Source organism: Papio anubis, chromosome 6, assembly GCF_008728515.1.
Source record: "Papio anubis isolate 15944 chromosome 6, Panubis1.0, whole genome shotgun sequence".
Classification (NCBI taxonomy): Eukaryota; Metazoa; Chordata; class Mammalia; order Primates; family Cercopithecidae; genus Papio; species Papio anubis.
In genome coordinates, this window is record NC_044981.1 from 146898809 (window position 1) to 146916328 (window position 17520).

The window sequence follows — 17520 nt, forward strand, 5'->3', positions numbered from 1 at the left end:
CGCACATAGCTGATTATTGCTCCTGTGCTGCAGTGAATTACCACATGAACACATTTTGGCAAAGATTTGTTAGCTTCACGTCTACAGGCATTATGAAGCAGGAAACACTTTTAGATTAAGATTGTAACCTGAGGAAAAGAACATATGCATCAGTTTAGAAATTAAAATCCCCTGAGATATTTCTTTCAGTACCGCTTAAAAGCCTCAATTTGTGCTCCTGTGCCAGTCACCTCTACGTAAGGAAAAACATTTTGCTACTCTTCATTAGTTAAAAGTGAAGAGGAAATATTGACCACTTGCTTTGTAGATGTTGGCCAAATTATATAAACTTTAAAATCTGTAAGACAAATTGAAATATTCCTTTATTATGTCTTGTTAGGAGGAGAGAAGTTTGCCTTTCAGCTGCTCCTTAATTTAAAAAATAACACTAAACATAGTAACACTTCTCTTTAAAAATCAAACTCTGCTCATCTAAATTCTTTGGTAATAGCCAAGAATCCATACCTTAAAGAAGGAAAGCCTGTGAGTTTGTGAATCCACTTTCCTACTCACGAGAAGCCCTATGAACTGACTTGAATAGACAGTAACTAACCTTATTTTAAGAAACAATAGCTTAGGTGCCTTAGAAATTCATTCAGAGGCTTATAAATCCACATTAACACAGTTCTCACATGTTTGAGTCTGGTCTACATCCATTTACGTAAGTAAAACTCCCTTTCCAGATTGATGAAATTCTTTTTGTGACAAGAAGACAAAGGAATACGACGGATTGATAAGCGTAGTCACCGGCGCAGAGTTCTCGCGCGATGTTAGGACGCTACCGCTCTGACATCACCGGTTGCCATGGTAGCACCGCGGCTAGTAAAAGAGGGGTGGCGCTAGACGTTTCGGGCAGAGTGCGGCCGCTGCGGAGGACAAGGAACTCTCCCTCTACCGCCAGTCTGACTTCTACCAAAATGAGCGGCCTGGATGGGGGCAACAAGCTCCCTCTCGCCCAAACCGGCGACCTGGCTGCTCCCGACCATGCCTCAGGAGATCCGGACCTAGACCAGTGCCAAGTGCTCCATGAAGAAACCGAGGCGACACAGGTGATGGCGAACACAGGTGGGGGCAGCTTGGAGACCGCTGCGGAGGGAGGTGCATCCCGGGATCCTGTTGACTGCGGCCCCGCGCTCCGCGTCCCAGTTGCCGGGAGTCGCGGCTGTGTGGCGACCAAAGCCGGGCAGGAGGATGCTCCACCTTCTACGAAAGGTCTGGAAGCAGCCTTTGCCTCCGAGGCTGCTGATAACAGCCAGAAAAATGGCTGTCAGCTTGGAGAGCCCCGTGGCCCTGCTGGGCAGAAGGCTCTAGAAGCCTGTGGCGCAGGGGGGTTGGGGTCTCAGATGATAGCCGGGAAGAAGGCCAAGGAAGTGACGACTAAAAAGTGCGCCATGTCAGCAGCGGTGGAAAAGGAGGGAGAAGCAGGGGCGGTGATGGAGGAAAAGAAGGTAGTGCAGAAGGAAAAAAAGGTGGCAGGAGGGGTGAAAGAGGAGACACGGCCCAGGGCCCCGAAGATCAATAACTGCATGGACTCGCTGGAGGCCATCGATCAAGAGTTGTCAAACGTAAATGCCCAGGCTGACAGGGCCTTCCTTCAGCTTGAGCGCAAGTTTGGCCGCATGCGAAGGCTCCACATGCAGCGCAGAAGTTTCATTATCCAAAATATCCCAGGTTTCTGGGTCACTGCCTTTCGAAACCACCCCCAGCTGTCACCTATGATCAGTGGCCAAGATGAAGACATGCTGAGGTACATGATCAATTTGGAGGTGGAGGAGCTTAAACACCCCAGAGCAGGCTGCAAATTCAAGTTCATCTTTCAGGGCAACCCCTACTTCCGAAATGAGGGGCTCATCAAGGAATATGAGCGCAGATCCTCTGGGCGAGTGGTGTCTCTTTCCACTCCAATCCGCTGGCACCGAGGCCAAGATCCCCAGGCTCATATCCACAGAAACCGGGAAGGGAACACTATCCCTAGTTTCTTCAACTGGTTTTCAGACCACAGCCTTCTAGAATTCGACAGAATTGCAGAGATTATCAAAGGAGAACTGTGGCCCAATCCCCTACAATACTACCTGATGGGGGAAGGGCCCCGTAGAGGAATTCGAGGCCCACCAAGGCAGCCAGTGGAGAGCGCCAGATCCTTCAGGTTCCAGTCTGGCTAATCTCTGTCCTGTGAGAAGCTTCTGCACAAGTTTCCTTACCACCTCCTCTCGGACCTATGCTCGGCCAACAGCATGCAGGCTTCTGTCTGCTTTCTCTTCATACTGCGGATTATCTTTTCCTTTGGTTCTTCTAAATCTTCAGTAATCAGTTGCAAGATTATTGGCTTACCTGCCCATGCCATTTTTCCTCTGGACCTTCATGCCTTTCTGCATTGTGTTAACATGTTTCAAGTGCATGGCCTTCTACGGCTTCTATGCCAAACATGATACTATAGATGTACTGTACCATACTGCCTTTCTTTGCATGGCTTGGACCCTGTCTGTGACCGTGGTCTTCTCCCAGTTTAGGTGGTTCTGTACCACAAAGAATCTTGATACATCTTCACAAATAACTGACTGGGCTTCATACTTTATGCTGGCTGTGTACCTGATACCCATGTACTTATGGTAAGCTCTTTAGGTATTACCACTGCAAGACAAAACTGATATCTTAACCCAGCCGTCAACCCAAATTGGACATTCCAGACTACCACCAACTGGATCCCAGCTGCCTTCCTGGGCTTGTGCCATCCGCCCTACTGGTTATCTGGTAGAACAAGCTGGTGGCTGGTGGGTGACTGCTAGGAATGAATGAGGTAATAGATGAAAAGTGTTCTATGATATCACATTGGTGTTCCTGTACCTTTGGTTACTCTACATCATGACCAGCTACTGGTAAGTATGAAGCCTGTGCTATAGCCCAGCCCTACTTGCTCTCACCTTCTGGTTGAACTTTGCTTAGGCCACCATTGTCTGCCTTCAGGAACTCTCTGTAGACGTAGCTCCCAGGGAGCTCACAGGAACACCCCCTGCCACCAGGATGGGCAGTCATATGTGACAGTGCCCAAAGCAAGGCTGGAACGCAGTCCCTTCCAGCTTAGTCTTTCTGATTGCTAGCCAACAAACCATCCTTAATCTGAGCAACTTCTTTAGGCATTTCCTCTTTTCCCCGCCTGCTCCCACTCTGAACATGACAAAGTTGCCGGAGTTGGGGCATTGAGGAAGAGATATTTCTGGAATGTGAGACTTCTTATGCCTCTGTCTCTGTGTCTCTTTCTTTCTCTCCCTCCCCCTTCCCCTCTCCCTCCCATCCCTTCTTTTCTTCCCTTTCACTCTGAAGCAGTTTTAGCTTATGAACAGAAAACAAAACTGGCAAAGCAGACTTTTTGTTTAATTTGCTCTTTCCTTGATTGTGTTCAGAGAGGAAAGGTATGATTAAATGGGTTCCAGATCTCTTATTGCCCTTATTCCTCCACCCCACTTCCTTTAGCAAGGTCTGACAATTTCACAGGGAGACCTATAGGTTGTTTAGTTATAGGCAGTGTTCTTTTAGGCAGGTTTTGACATCTTTATCTTTTACCCTATCCATTCTACCAAAACCTGTGTATTTCTTGAGCTTTTAGTTTGAGAAGCTGGAAAGAGAGAGAAGGGCCTCACAGTGATGGGTTCAGGACAGGTCCTGAACAGGATGTGAGCGAAGGCAACCAAAACTTAGCTTCACTCCACTTTTCTAAAGATGGAAATGCTTTTTTAGGCCTTGGACTGCTTGGAAATGACCCAAGGGTAGCATTTTGTAGGTCATTCTTCTCCTTTGTACTACTTTGTTCCTGCCCTGATGTCCCATGTGTCTTCATCCTACTGCCTGGCTTTCTTGGCCCTCATTTCTCAGCTTCTGCATTTCCTTTCCTGCTCCTAACAAATGAAGAAGCAGGCTGCAGCCTGCATGGTGGAAGATCTCCAGCCTCCTTGTAGGGGATAAGGGGAATTTTTCCCTTTCGATTTTGAAGGCTTTGACCTAAGCTCCCTTAGGGTTGAGGAGGTCTGAACACACACAGTGGAGAGGTTAGTCTAGGTTGGGAAACTGAGTAAGTCCAGAGCAGAAATGAGCCTGCTGTGGAGTGGATTTGGAAAGGCCTACAGGAAAGACCCTGCAGGGTCAGGGGTGGGAGGGTAGGCCCCTGAGGTGCGCCCCAGGGAAGAGGAGCTGGGATTTAAATCGTATGCTTGGAGGAAGATTTTCCTTCAATTTTTCCTAAGTCCTTGAATTCACCAGTAGATTTTTGTAAACAAAACTGTAAGTCTGGGTGTTTCCTCTCGATTATCCTAGGAGTGACCTTTATATGTGTGGAAGATTAATGGTATATGCTCCTTATGTCACTGTTTTTGAGTAAAATCTATTTCCTTTCTCCGTTTCAGCCTATGACAAAATTGATGTTTACAGGCCTGCTTTTTGCTTATAATTGACAACATGTGCAAAAATACCAAATTTGTGTCCTGTGCAGTATGAAGACTTCAGTGAATATTCATTAATGTATTAGCTTGTTCTGCTCTCTGTTCATATATGGCTCTATTCTTAGAAATATAATTTGAATGTGATCTTTCAGTAGTCTGAATATTTTACAAATTGTTGCTATGTCTTGTGAAAATAACCTCAAAAAGAAAAATATGACTCTATTGTCTTACTTGGTATTTCTTGCCCTAGTAATGTACTTGACATTTATGTTCCTAAGCAGTGTAAGTACTAGTAGAATTTCTCTGTCAAACTCAATGACGATTATTAGTACTTTTGTCTTCTCCCATGTGCTTGAAGGAAAAACAAAGTGTCACTACTGTATTTCTTGTTTTCATCAAAAAATAAAAATAAATAAAAAATTCTGTTGTCTAGGTTAATTTAAGGTTGGGAAATCATTAAAGTTATCAAATGATACCAGTAACTATCATCCTGAAAGTTAAAAAAAAAAAAAAAAAAGCAACAGCCACCAAACCTCCTAAGATTTTTCACTTGAAAAATGGTAAATAGAAGCCCAACTACAACTGCATACTCATGAGCATTATTTTTTCTATATAACCAGTGCAGTTTTTGGTGGTAATTGAAGCACCATATAGTATCACTTAAAATACTGTTTTCAGTGGAAAACTTGTCTATGCAGCATCCTTGTTCATTACATTTATATTAACTGTGCCTTCCGAGGTCTAACTCTCAATAAGCTTAAGATAGACTTTTGGAAGAATTAATTATTGTGTATTCCGAGTGCTACTTACATTCTTTTCTTACACCAGTGTGTGGCTTTAAAAAGAATACCAAGAAAACATGAAATAAAATGTCTAGAGACAAATGATATCAGGTATCACAACTTTAATTACCAGTAATGATAGTTTTGCTGTATAGCAGCAATTACATGAAGTTTTATTGGATAAATACCTCTGCATTCTCTGCAGTAAGGAGGGCTTTATGGATGCTGCAAAATCTGTGAAAATGAATTGCCAAGTATTTGTAGCCATCTAAGCAAAAATTTGACAAAAATGGCCCAAAATTTCTCATTTGAGTTAGAAACTTAATTAAACATACAGTTAAATAGATGCTGACTCCTGGTGCAATTGTTACTTGCAATTTCTTGCTGCAGTATTTTTTTCTAGGGCTGGAGAACTTTAAGTATTAGAGAGCTAGGTTTTCTTTTGCAAGCTCTACATCCATCTTAATCCTAAATTCCCCTAACAATGTTCATCTTACCTTTTCAGTTCAGTGACTGATTTCTGCATTGTCAACCACCTGTTTCAAGCTTTATTATACGTTTTCTGTGCCTGTTCTGGATGTAATCAGAAAATGTCATTTTTCCTACACTTGGCTTATTATCTGCTTTAGTCTAACCAATAGCATTCACTCTAATAGGCTGGTGCCACTTATTTGTTACAGATTAGCATGGTTTCTGTTCTGTTTAGTCTAATAAAATTAGTCATTAAGTTACTCAATTAGGCATCTTACAGGTTTCACTTACCAACCAATTGGTTCACTGCTATAGCCCTGCTCCATTTCTTTGTATTGCTTTTTCTTCCATAATTCTAGACCCCAATTATTCTTTATGTGGACCTCCAAACCTGTTAAGAGGTTCTCCCATCCTCTGGTCACCTAAGAAGTATTATCATTTTAGTCTTCTCAGGCAATAATCTCTGTGAGTAGTGGTGACACTGCATAGTTTCCTGGTCCTCATACAACATTTCCTTGGGCTTCCATTTCTGGGCATTCAGCACAAGCCAGACACTTATAAAAGGCTTCTCTGACCTTCTTACCAGGCCCTTCTACCCATTGCTCCTGGTGCTGCTTCTTTGTCTCCAGCTAACTCAAGCGTCCTTAAAAGTTTTCGTCATTAACGAACAAAAACTAAAACTCTTACCTGTATTTTTAATTTTTGAGTTCCTGTCCTACAGAATCACAATTTAAGACCTGGATATTTGATCTTGTTTCAGTGACATATTCCCTGGCTTCACAATCTCCTCAAAAGATCTGAGGTATGTCAGGCACTTCGAAGTGCAGTCTCATATTACTTTGATAAACCTTGTAACAAATTTTATTCTTTCCATTTAAATAGTTGAGAAAACAGAGGTCCAGAAAGTGGAAGTAAACTGCCTAAGATGCAAGTCTCACTGCTGAGTTTTCTGATTTCAAGCTAGCGTACCTTCCACACTATAACAGTTATGGTAGTAAATTTGGCATACAAATGTTAAACCCTATTGACATGAGTATTCAGGCCTCAGTTGAAGGTTATGTTTAATCATTCATGAACAGCCTTTGAGAGGAGTACATTTTATCCCTTGATTTAATACAGGATTCCATACAGTTACAGATGAACACATTTGAATTTACTTATGTAATCTTGATGTTTGCTGCACATGAATGAAATTAACAGTTTGTTCCCTTCATCAAAGGCATTGAACATTTAATGTACCAAAAAGACATTAAATGTTATACTCACAGAATTTAGCTGCTAAGCATTGTAAAGAACTGCTGACATTTCTATTAAATTAAGAGAATATTTTTAAATTGATTAAACTTGGTGATTGCTTTTAACACATTTAGATAGTAGTTTATTCCTTTTCTTTATTAAACTTTGTTAAGCTTTATTAAACTTTGACCTTTACCAAGGAAGTAACATGACCAAAGTACCAAAAAAAGTAAAACAAACTTGTTTTTTGAAAAGTCTGTGAACAGGTACGTGGTTCAAGAAACTAATTGTCAAGCAGTCTATGTACTTTTCTAGTTGTCATTCTAAGTAACGACTCAACTTCTCTATAGGCCCAGATATCCCATTTCCCACTAAGTTTACTCAAAGATGAGTTTTCATCACTCATTCTCCATTTTGGTTACTTCAGCAACTGAGGGAAATTAACCAAGCAGTCAAGGTGAACATTAACCCAGAATACGAAGAAAGAGTAGGCCTGCTTACTGATGACCTTGGTGTGTGTGGCTTCCAAGAAGAGCAAATTCATTATATGCTTTAGGACTCCTATGATTCTTGGATCTCTATTTTACTCTCCTAGGTTTTATATTACAGATATTTAATATATTTGGCCAAATTATGAATTACTTAAGAATAGAGACTGTGTCTTCACTTTTAATCCTTCTCATGTCCTAGAATGGCATTATTGCTGAATTGAAGTGCGGTTTTGGGCTGAGAATTTGCCCCAGTCTAGATTCAACATTGGAAGACATTATGTATCAAGTAATTAAAAGTGTGATTTTGAGGATCAAACCTGAGTTCATGTATTGCTCTCTTAGTAACAGTGTAACGTAGAGCAAGCATTGTATTTAATCTCTCTGAATTTCAGTTTTCCCATCTGTACAATTTAATAATTATATACATCCCATATGGTTGCTATAGAGAGTAAACAAGACAATGTACATGAAGTAGCCTAGCGAGGAGTCAGCACTCATGACCACTATTTTACGATTATTTCTGTGGATAGTTCTAGAGACCAACAAGAGACACCTTTTCGAATTCATTCTATGTGAACTGGACCATGCCCAGGGATTTTCAAGGATGGCCATAAGACCATACTGGGTGAATTACTTGGTATGCTGTCATGGCTTTAACAAAAGCAGTCAAGTGTATTCCAGTCTTGCACCAATCTGGGAACCAACTGTTAGGATAGTCTTCTTGTGCTCAAGAGCCTGAAAAGATGTAAGGGACTGTTACTCCAACACTGAATATTTTAAAAAGCTATCCATGTATTTCTACCATTCAGTCAAGGTTATTATATCTAGAGAGGCAGTTTGATTTTCTACTTTATGCTGATTTGTTATATAAAATAATTATATAAATTTATTTTCATTCAAACCAGTTCACTAAAATTGTGTGTATGTGTGTATTTAAAGTTATTTTTGGATATGAACATTGGTGGGGAAATAATACTTGATTTCAGTTTAGAGTTTAACAAACTCAGTTGATTTTAGATTGCAATTCATGGTTCAGTTGAAGTTTTTACTACCTCAGTATTCCAAATACCAGATTCTGACAAAACATTTGGTCACTGAGCCATTCACATCTTTCCTCTGCTGATGCGATGAACAGTGGCCAGCAAAGAAAACCTCCGCTCCCTTAAATCTATTTTTAGGTGTCCTTTAGATTATGAATGTTTGCCTGTATGCAAATATTACATGTCTTCTGCCCATTTATACAATTTTTTTGTTTCATATAACTACTTTAATATTTTCTTTTAAATTTTTTTGGTGCCACATTTGGATGATTATTTTTAATCTCCATATCCAATCAGAAACACTGGCACTTTTTAGAAACAATGAAATACAAATTTAAAAAACCAAATTATAGTCTTGCTAAGTATAGAAAAAAACATTCATTAGAAGAAATACTGACTGCTAGAAAGGAAGGAAACTTAGAAATAAACTAAACCTCTCCTTTTATAAGATGGAAAAAACTGAAGCCAAATTTGGTGGTAACTTGTTCAGGGTCTTTAGGTAGAATGCTAAAGGGGTGCGTAGAACTTCTGACAACCGAATTCTGCCTCCCGAACCCCCACCACTACTCAGTGGCCCAAAAAGTGCAATTATTTCTTATTTTGGAGTTCTCATTTTTCATATTAACAGTAGTTTATAAGTATTTAAAGATGTATTATTTGCCATTTACAGAATAAACATGGATAAGGAAAAATAGCTTTATTTTTAAAAGAAATCAATTTTCTATTTAAAGCATACACGAGATAGCATCTTTCATGTAGTCCTAAGCTTATTTATGCTCATTGTAATATTCCAATGACATTCTGGACATAAACTTCAAGTATATCACTATATACTTATTGTTAAATATCAAAGAAAGCTACTGACTGTGAGGGAAAAATTTTAGTAATTTTTTTTTTTTTTAACCTACCCTGAGATAACTCATCCCACAGTATATCTGGGATTTAGCTGAACATTTCCAAATTTTAACAAAATTTTTTTCTTTCCAATGCATGCATTGATATGCTCAATTCTCCACTATAATCCAGGTAAAATAATGATAGTGTTTGAAAATCAGATAGTGAAAACCAGTATGTTTTCTAATACTGCCCATGATAGACAGAGTGAAATCACAGCTTAAAGAGTAGTCAGGAACCTATACTGCAAACATTTGCCTTCAAGTATCTTGCAACAAATAGCTACTAATATGACTATACATAGCACATAGAACACCACAGTCCTGGACTGTATGTAGTATCCCTGTAAAACCCCTTAAAGCATTTTTTTCTCAAACTTTTTGTTCATTATTACCTTCCTTCCCAATTACAGAAATTAAATTCAAATTAAATTAAATAGTTTCAACTACAAATTTCTTCCCAATGAGAGAAATTAATACTGAGGAATAAGATTTTGTTGGATAGGATGATTTTGGAAGTCATCCTATCCATATTTTTTTTCACCCCATCTAGTATTTTTTTTCACCCCAAGAACCAATTTTTCATCCCCTACTGAGAATGTAATGCTTAAAGTTGATTAAATAAATTAAATAGCCTTTAGCATTATTAGAAAAAAAAAACTAGTGGGTAACAATGGAGGTTGAGATAATTGACTTCTAGACCATCTTTGTTCCATACTTGCTGTATGAACAGAGAAGAAATCATGTCTTTTTATCTTCTTGTTTTAGAGAACACAGGAATAGCTAAAACCTCATAGCCTGGAAAAATCACTTAATCTCACTGGACTCAGTGTTCTTGACTATTAATTGAAAGAACTGGTATAGATCAGTTGGTTTTCAATTCTGGCTGCACTTTCCTAGGGCATATAAAAGGTAACAATGCTCAGCTATATTTAGCCAGACCAATTAAGCCAAGTCTCTGGAGGATATGTTCTAGGTTGGTGGGTCTCAAACTGTAGTGTAAATTAGAATCACCTGATGGGCTTGTTAAACCACAGATTGGTAGGCCCCACTCTCAGAGCTTCTGATTCAACAGGTTTTGGGTGGGGCCTGCAATGTGCATTATCAAGTTCTCAGGTAATGCTCTGCTATTAGTCTATGGATCACACTTTGAGAACCACTGAACTAGGCATATGTGTAACAGTGACTGTGTGTGGGAGTGTGTGTCCCCAGGTGAATTCTAATCACAAAACTATTGTATAGAAAATATCAATAAGGTTCTAAGTTTTAGGATACTAAGATTTTAATATAATAAGAGTTGTTAAACATCAAGATGATTTATAGAAAGGAGACCTATGGGCAAATATCAACTTCTTGGTCAATAAAACTCGTTCCTTAAAGTCTTTTACAGTATTTTTTGAAAAAAAAATTTTTTTTAACTGCATATATGGGTCTTCACTTCATTTTCCAATAAAGACAACTTATTTGGATATCAGTGTCTCATCACTTGTTAAGACCAGTGGAGGATTTGGATAGTAGCCAGCTGTTTTTGAATTGCTTGAAGAGAATCTTGTAAATTTGTAGTCCAGAGGTAATTCTGGGGAGGAAAAAAAAATTTAATTATTGCACAGGCCTCTGAATGCCTTTCATAAACAAATCAAAACTTGATATTCACTGACAGTAAAACTTATTTTTGAAACCTGTAAAATTTTAACATTTCTTTTGCTCCTTCAGTAGGTCTCTGTGTAGCTATTATTATAAGGTTAAAAATGTGTATAAACCAATCACCATTGTAACATATATATGGCTAATAAATACAAACTTTTACAACAGCTATAAAAAAGGCTTCTAGGCATTTAAATGTGAACGAGATAACCATGTCTAATAGAATATCCACAAATACAGAAACATTACTTGAATATAAGGTTTTAAGAGGCAAAAGGGATGTACTAAGTTATTTTTCACTTCCTATCTCATTTAAAACAATTTAATTTTATTCTTTCTCCCATATTACAGAAAAGGTCTATCAAAGGTCACTTAGGATGAAGAGTTAGATATCTTTCCCTATACAATTTATAATAATGCTTAAGTCAAATCACATTTAGAGACATCTCAAATCATCTCCAGAGCTCTAACTAGTGAGTTTAATTTTAATACTCTGCACAGAAGTTAATACAAAAATACGAAGGCTTATCTGAATAAAAATTAAAAAAAAAATCTCCCAGGCCCTCCTCAGAGGATCATGTAACTGGTGAATGAGACCTAATAATCTTCTTCTTAGTCCCAGGAAGAGGGTTACTAAGAATAATCTTCAAATGCTTAGCTAAATAAGAATTTTAATACACACAACATGGCAACCTTCTTCAATTGAAGGAAGAAGAATCTGAAGTTCAAAAAAATTAACTAGACTTCTAACTTCAACTAGAAAATCTGGATAAAATATAAACATGAGACTGAAGTCACCAGAGAGCTAAAGAGGCAACCAAGACTTAAGATACAATTCCTGGGAAGGAGGAACCAGCGGAGAGAGGAGCTAGCACTAAGCTTCAGCTTTTCTCCTCTGGTGCTGGGATTCTGGCTGGTGGTAGGGGTTACTATAAGCAGCAGAAAAACCAGTAGAGATTTTGGCAGTCTTGCAGGGCTGCAGAGACAAAAATTGAGGGGCTAGGACCACTGTAAAGGAAGGGTTAGAGAACTGGACTCTGCCGGTTTTCTCCTCAAACCCTTTGCCAAATGCTGAAGGAAACTTGGAAACTAAGAATCCAAGCGGAAAAGCATATGCCTGTATAAAGGAGAGTGGATGTTTTCTTTCTTAGGCATTTTTTTGGTATTGTGAAAATGGAGAGATTAAGTTCTGACCTGAGAGAGGACAGGGGACTTTGTGAGTATCTTAGACTGGCAGTTATATATTTCTGAGAACTAAGAGTTTGTATTTATGAAGTGATCTCTCTCATGCTAATCATTTTTCCCCTTAATATCTACTGTGTTTCATATTAATGCAGTTACTCTCTCTTTTGGTTACTGTTAGCATGGTATTATTTCATCCATCTTTTGATATTTAAACTTTCTGAATCCTTATGTCTTAGATATATCTCTTATAAACAACCTTGCACTTTGGGAGGCTGAGGTGGGCAGATCACGAGGTCCGGAGATGGAGACCATCCTGGCTAACGTGGTAAAACCCCATCTCTACTAAGTGCAAGGATTACAGGTGTGAGCCACAGTGCCCGGCTGAGTATTGTTATTTTTTAAAAATCAGCTATTAATTGGAGTATTTGGTCACATATATTTAATGTAATTACTTCAGGTTTAAATTAAACATTTTACTAAATGCTTTCCATTTGTCTTGCTGATTCTTAATATTCTCTCATCCCCTTTGTTTTCTTTTAGATTCTTAAATTATTTGACATAGTAGGTTGGTATATGTATATCATCACAATTCTTTTGACAGTTATTTTAGAGATTACAACATGCATTTCCGACATCAATATTGAACATAGTCTTATCCTTAACTGTTTAATTCTAGCATGTTAGAACATGTTAATTTTTGCTGCCCCACTCTGGCATATACATGCCATTGTTGTCAGGCATTTTAATTCTCTATTTATGTAAATCCCATGGGACTTTAATTTTTATTGTTTCAAACACTAAGCATTCATTTTTAATTCATACACTTATACTATATACTTATATCACATACATTCTTCTTGCATTTCCAGTCTTCCAACATGAATTATTTTTAATTGTACCTGGAGAACAATAATCTTTATTTCCTCTAGTGCAGGTTTCTGGATATACATTTTCTTTATTATTCTGTCTAAAAATATTTTACTTTTTTTTGTTTTTTTTGAGACAGAGTATTGCTCTGTTACCTAGGCAGTAACTTTTTTGAGACAGAGTATTGCTCTGTTACCTAGTGCAGTGGTGTGATCCCAGCTCATTGCAACTTCTGCCTCGCAGCTTCAAGCAATTCTCCTGTCTCAACCTCCCGAGTAGCTGGGATTACAGGCACCCACCACCACACCTGGCTAATTTCTGTATTTTTAGTAGAGACGGGGTTTCACCATGTTGGCCAGACTGGTCTCAAACTCCTGACCTCAGATGTATCGATCCACCCGCCCGCCTCGGCCTCCCAAAGTGCTGGGATTACAGGCATAAGCCACCAAGCCCAGCCAATATTTTACTTTTATTCTTTAAAAAGTTTACTGGGTATAGAATTCCATCAAGATTCACATGATTTTCTTTCAGCAATTTAAAGTCATCATTCTATTGTCTTTGACTCTTCTCTGTTTCTGATAAGTCAGATGTCAATCTGTTATTTAATCTATATTTATGCTCTTGATTGCTTTTAATATTTAATTATCTTTGGCATTTAGCAGTTAACTCTGAATTTCTTTTTATTCATTTTGTTTCATTTCTTTGGGCTTCTTAAACCTTTGGCTTATTTTTTTCCCATCACTTTTCTCTCATCTCCCTTATTCTCTCATCTCCTGGGACTCCAATCACAGATGACCCTCAGTATCTGCAGGGCACCCCTGTGATACCAAAACCTGCGCATGCTCAAGTCAAAAAATGGCATAATATTTGCATTAAACCTACATACATCTTCCTGTATACTTTAATTCATCACTAGATTACTTATATCGAATACAATGTAAATACTATGTAAATAGTTATACTGTATTTTTAAAAATTTGTAACATTTTAAATTGTTGTATTATGTTTTATTGTTTTTTTCCTCTGAATAATTTTTATCCACAGCTGGTTGAATCTGAAAATGTGAAACCCGAGAATACAGAAGGCTGGCCGTATAGAAACCTTACTCCTTCTCACTATATCTTTTATGTCTCAGTCTCTCTTCTGTACCTTTTATGATTTTTCTCTTACCGTTTCATTCCAAATATGTTCTTTTGACCTAATTTCCAGTGCACTAAGTGACTTTTCATCTCTAATTTGCTATTAAATCCACCTGTTAAGTTCTTAATTTCATTTTTTAAATATTTAAATTCTGCAGTCTCCATTCTTTTTATATCACAGTTTATACCATAGTTTTTGTCTCTACCAAATTTCTCATTCCTTCCGTTTCTGTATTTGACTATAATAAGCATGGTTATTTCTGTTAGTGTGGTCTCATATCTTTATGTGCCTGGCTATTTTTCATTATGTGCTGAATTTTATATGAATTGTTTTTAGAAATAATTTGAGTCCTAGAATGATGTTATCTTCCTCAAAAGAGAATCTATATTTGTTTCTACTAATATATTGGGGCACTACTAATTTGGAATCTCCTCAATCCAATTTTAGGTATTCAGCTGATTTCAAGCTGAGTTCTAGTTCCTGTGAAAATGGAGATTTCTTCTCAATTCATCCTTATTCTAAAGTAAAGCACTTCAGGGCCTCAACATAGATTGAGGGAGTTCACCAGACCCACCCCTCCTCAGGCAGGCCCTCTCCTCTAGTTCCTATTCCTGTAGATTCATGAAGTTACTGAAAGACCCACTCACCCTCTGTGGTGCCCTCTCCAGAATCAGCAAACACCCATGGGGAAAAGTAGCCTCAAATGCGAGGTTCACCTTACTGGGCCTCCTCAGCTTGTCCTGGTAACTCTTCCCTAAATTTATAATATGCCTCCAAGCTGAATTAAAAAAAAAATAAATTGTCGAGCTTTTGTAGTCGCCTCCCACAGAAGTGCTGGTCCTAGTTACCTAGGTTCCATATCTAGAAGATGTTTTCCCCAAAGATAAATCAATGTTGTGGGAAGATTTCTTTTCCTTAAAGACAAGAATTCTAGTACTGGTCATTGTTGTCTAGTAACAGATGAAGCTTTATAGGTATGTTCCCCCTTACCTGCAATTGCTTCAATACTTGGAATTGCAATAGTGCTGTAAGTACTGATTCTCTTACAAGACCATGTATAAACCAAGGAGTCTTCTGTGTTTTCCAGTCCCCAAACTGAATCAATAAAAAAAGAACCCCATTTTTTAGATGAAGTATTTAAAGGCTTTGCTTTTGGTCCCTGAAACAAGAGAACAGAATAATTAAAATGGTGATTAACTAATGTTCAATCTCATAACTTTTTTGTCTATGAAGTAAATAAAAACTTTGAAACCCTGTAGGAATCTACACATAGGCTTTGGGCACACATTAAGTTTTTGGAACAGGAATAATATTTCCTCCTTATTATGAAGTATCCTTGATTTTAAACAGAAACTAGCTTTTCATATGGTCAGTTAGTTATTATCTGAAAACTAGCCCAAACAGAGCATCCTAGAAAGAGAATTTTTTTCCCTACAATAAAAATAACTCTAATTCTATTATGATGATGATGATGTCTAAAGGGTAGTTAAAAAACAACTTGGTCTAATTTTCTTATTTAGTATTTATTTTTTAGAAAGGAATGAGGACAGGATTATTATTTATTGCTTTCAGTATAAATAGAACATGAAGTCAATAAAATTGGTACAAAGTTTCAAATTATTAGTCTTTTTTGTTTTTTTTAACATGATGGCATTCAGCCTGACCAGGACAATTTTGGAGTCAAGTAGTATAAGGATACTTTGGCTTTCAAACATAAATATTTTTCTTTCAAGGAAAGAGATGCAGGGAGCCCTAACCTCATATTTTCCTTTCTTCTCTAGAGGCTCTGACTCCTCAGGCCTCTGACTCCTCGCGCCTTCATCCCCTCTGAGTTCTTCCAGGATGAGGACTGTCTCCCAATTACTATAGTGACGAGCTGGGAAAATGTCTGAATGCATGCTGTCACCAAAATAAACCACCTGTAAGACAGATAGCAGATGCTGTTTGAGGCATAGAATTGTGAAAGAGAGTGGCATTTATTTCATATAAAGAAGAAGAAAATTTCTCAACAGGCATCAGAGTATGACAATCAAAAACTGCATAAACAGCTTAAACGTCTTTAATAACCTCACAGGTGACCATCAACTTGTCTCATTTGATTCACAGGGTGCCAGATTTGTCTTAAGAAGTTATATAACACATTCACAGGTGGAAGAGACCATAAGGTGAAATAAGTGATTTTATTCAATTTTCCTAAAGAAGTGAACCTATATGTTTACATAGATGTTTACAATTACTAATAAAATGGCCCCTGCAGTTGAAGAGCTGGTGAGGTATTAGAGACAATTTGTGGATTAGAGATTATTAAAAGTGCAAATCACAACCACTTTTCAAGAGAGTTTCTGGGCCCAACTTTAGATTGGTTGAAACAGAATCTGTGAGAGTGGGGCTAGGCATGTTGAAGCTGGAAAGTTCCCTAGATAGTCTGAGGCAAAACTCCATTGACTGAGTCCATACTTCTCAATTTTCAGATGTGAAAACAGAGTTAAGGGATATGAGAATCAGCATCTGCAAGTCAGACTGCTCCATCCATTAACCCTCAGGAGTCCCCAGGGGACTGTGGCATGGTGACAGCCAATGGAGCAGGGCTCTGTTACCCCATGATCTCTCAGCTCACAGAAATTCTGGTAAATATTTTCTTAGAAGAAAGGGTTCTGCTGTTAGAAATGCACCAGTGTCCAACATCAACAACGTGATCATGCTGTCAAAAACAAGTGTATCTTTAAGCTAGTCTGTAGCATAATTTCAGTTGTTTGTTTTATATATGAAAACTTTTTGGATGGATTGTTATCAGGATTAACATTCCACAGGCATCCTATACACTCACACACCCCCTAAATCTGTGGTGCCCTGCCTGGAATCCTTGCTCTTCTCTATCACAGATAGACAGCCTGTCTACACTGACAAAGGAAAGGCTTATTTAAGCAGAAGAATTAGGAGAGGTTTGGCAGTTCACAACTGCTTATGTCTGCAAGTGGGCGCTGAGGGCTTCTCCTCAACTGGAAAATACCTTGGGTTCAGGTTTGCCAGTCATTTTCTTCAGAAGTTCATAGAGGTGGACAGCGTTCCCTTGGGAGTACCAGCCAGGTTTATCCAGAGATGGCAGCGCCTCCTGCTCCTCATCATTCTCTGAAAATACAGTTTGACAATCATATACTTTTTAATCAAGTGAGAGTAGCCAGTTGGGCAGACCACACTTAGGGCATGGCTGCAGGACATGTACAAACAAGAACCTTGTGGGGAAAGGAGCTGACATTCAGTGGTACCTACATATTATAAGGCCCTTAAAGGTATATACT

At 38.3% G+C, this 17520-nt stretch overlaps 3 protein-coding genes across 9 annotated transcripts in view; 1 reads left to right on the forward strand and 2 right to left on the reverse strand.

The window, feature by feature from the left end:
- Positions 1-696, reverse strand: part of DSE (dermatan sulfate epimerase) — a 182992-nt gene extending 182296 nt beyond the window's left edge. The window contains exon 1 of one of the 4 annotated variants that reach the window (XM_021936892.2): positions 593-696. The gene's annotated coding sequence lies outside the window, so the exon portion shown is untranslated. Of the gene's footprint in view, positions 1-504 lie in introns of all 4 variants that reach the window. The other 3 variants (XM_021936891.2, XM_021936889.2, XM_017958389.3) reach the window with 3 other exon arrangements.
- Positions 697-783: 87 nt separating this feature from the next.
- Positions 784-17520, forward strand: part of TSPYL4 (TSPY like 4) — a 43480-nt gene continuing 26743 nt past the window's right edge. The window contains exons 1-3 of one of the 2 annotated variants that reach the window (XM_009206238.4): positions 784-2915; positions 6486-6527; positions 16328-16386. In XM_009206238.4, coding sequence (XP_009204502.3) covers positions 807-2201 — 1395 coding nt within the window. In that variant the 5' untranslated portion in view covers positions 784-806 and the 3' untranslated portion in view covers positions 2202-2915; positions 6486-6527; positions 16328-16386. Of the gene's footprint in view, positions 2916-4436; positions 4893-6485; positions 6528-16327; positions 16387-17520 lie in introns of those variants that run through there. The other variant, XM_003898277.5, reaches the window with a different exon arrangement.
- The window catches only part of NT5DC1 (5'-nucleotidase domain containing 1), a 152807-nt gene continuing 144362 nt past the window's right edge, over positions 9076-17520 (reverse strand). For 2 of the 3 annotated variants that reach the window (XM_021936895.2, XM_021936894.2), the window contains exons 9-12: positions 17232-17350; positions 15979-16140; positions 15212-15380; positions 9175-10961 (exon numbers count right to left, since the gene is read on the reverse strand). In XM_021936895.2, coding sequence (XP_021792587.2) covers positions 10846-10961; positions 15212-15380; positions 15979-16140; positions 17232-17350 — 566 coding nt within the window. In that variant the 3' untranslated portion in view covers positions 9175-10845. Of the gene's footprint in view, positions 10962-15211; positions 15381-15978; positions 16141-17231; positions 17351-17520 lie in introns of all 3 variants that reach the window. The other variant, XM_021936896.2, reaches the window with a different exon arrangement.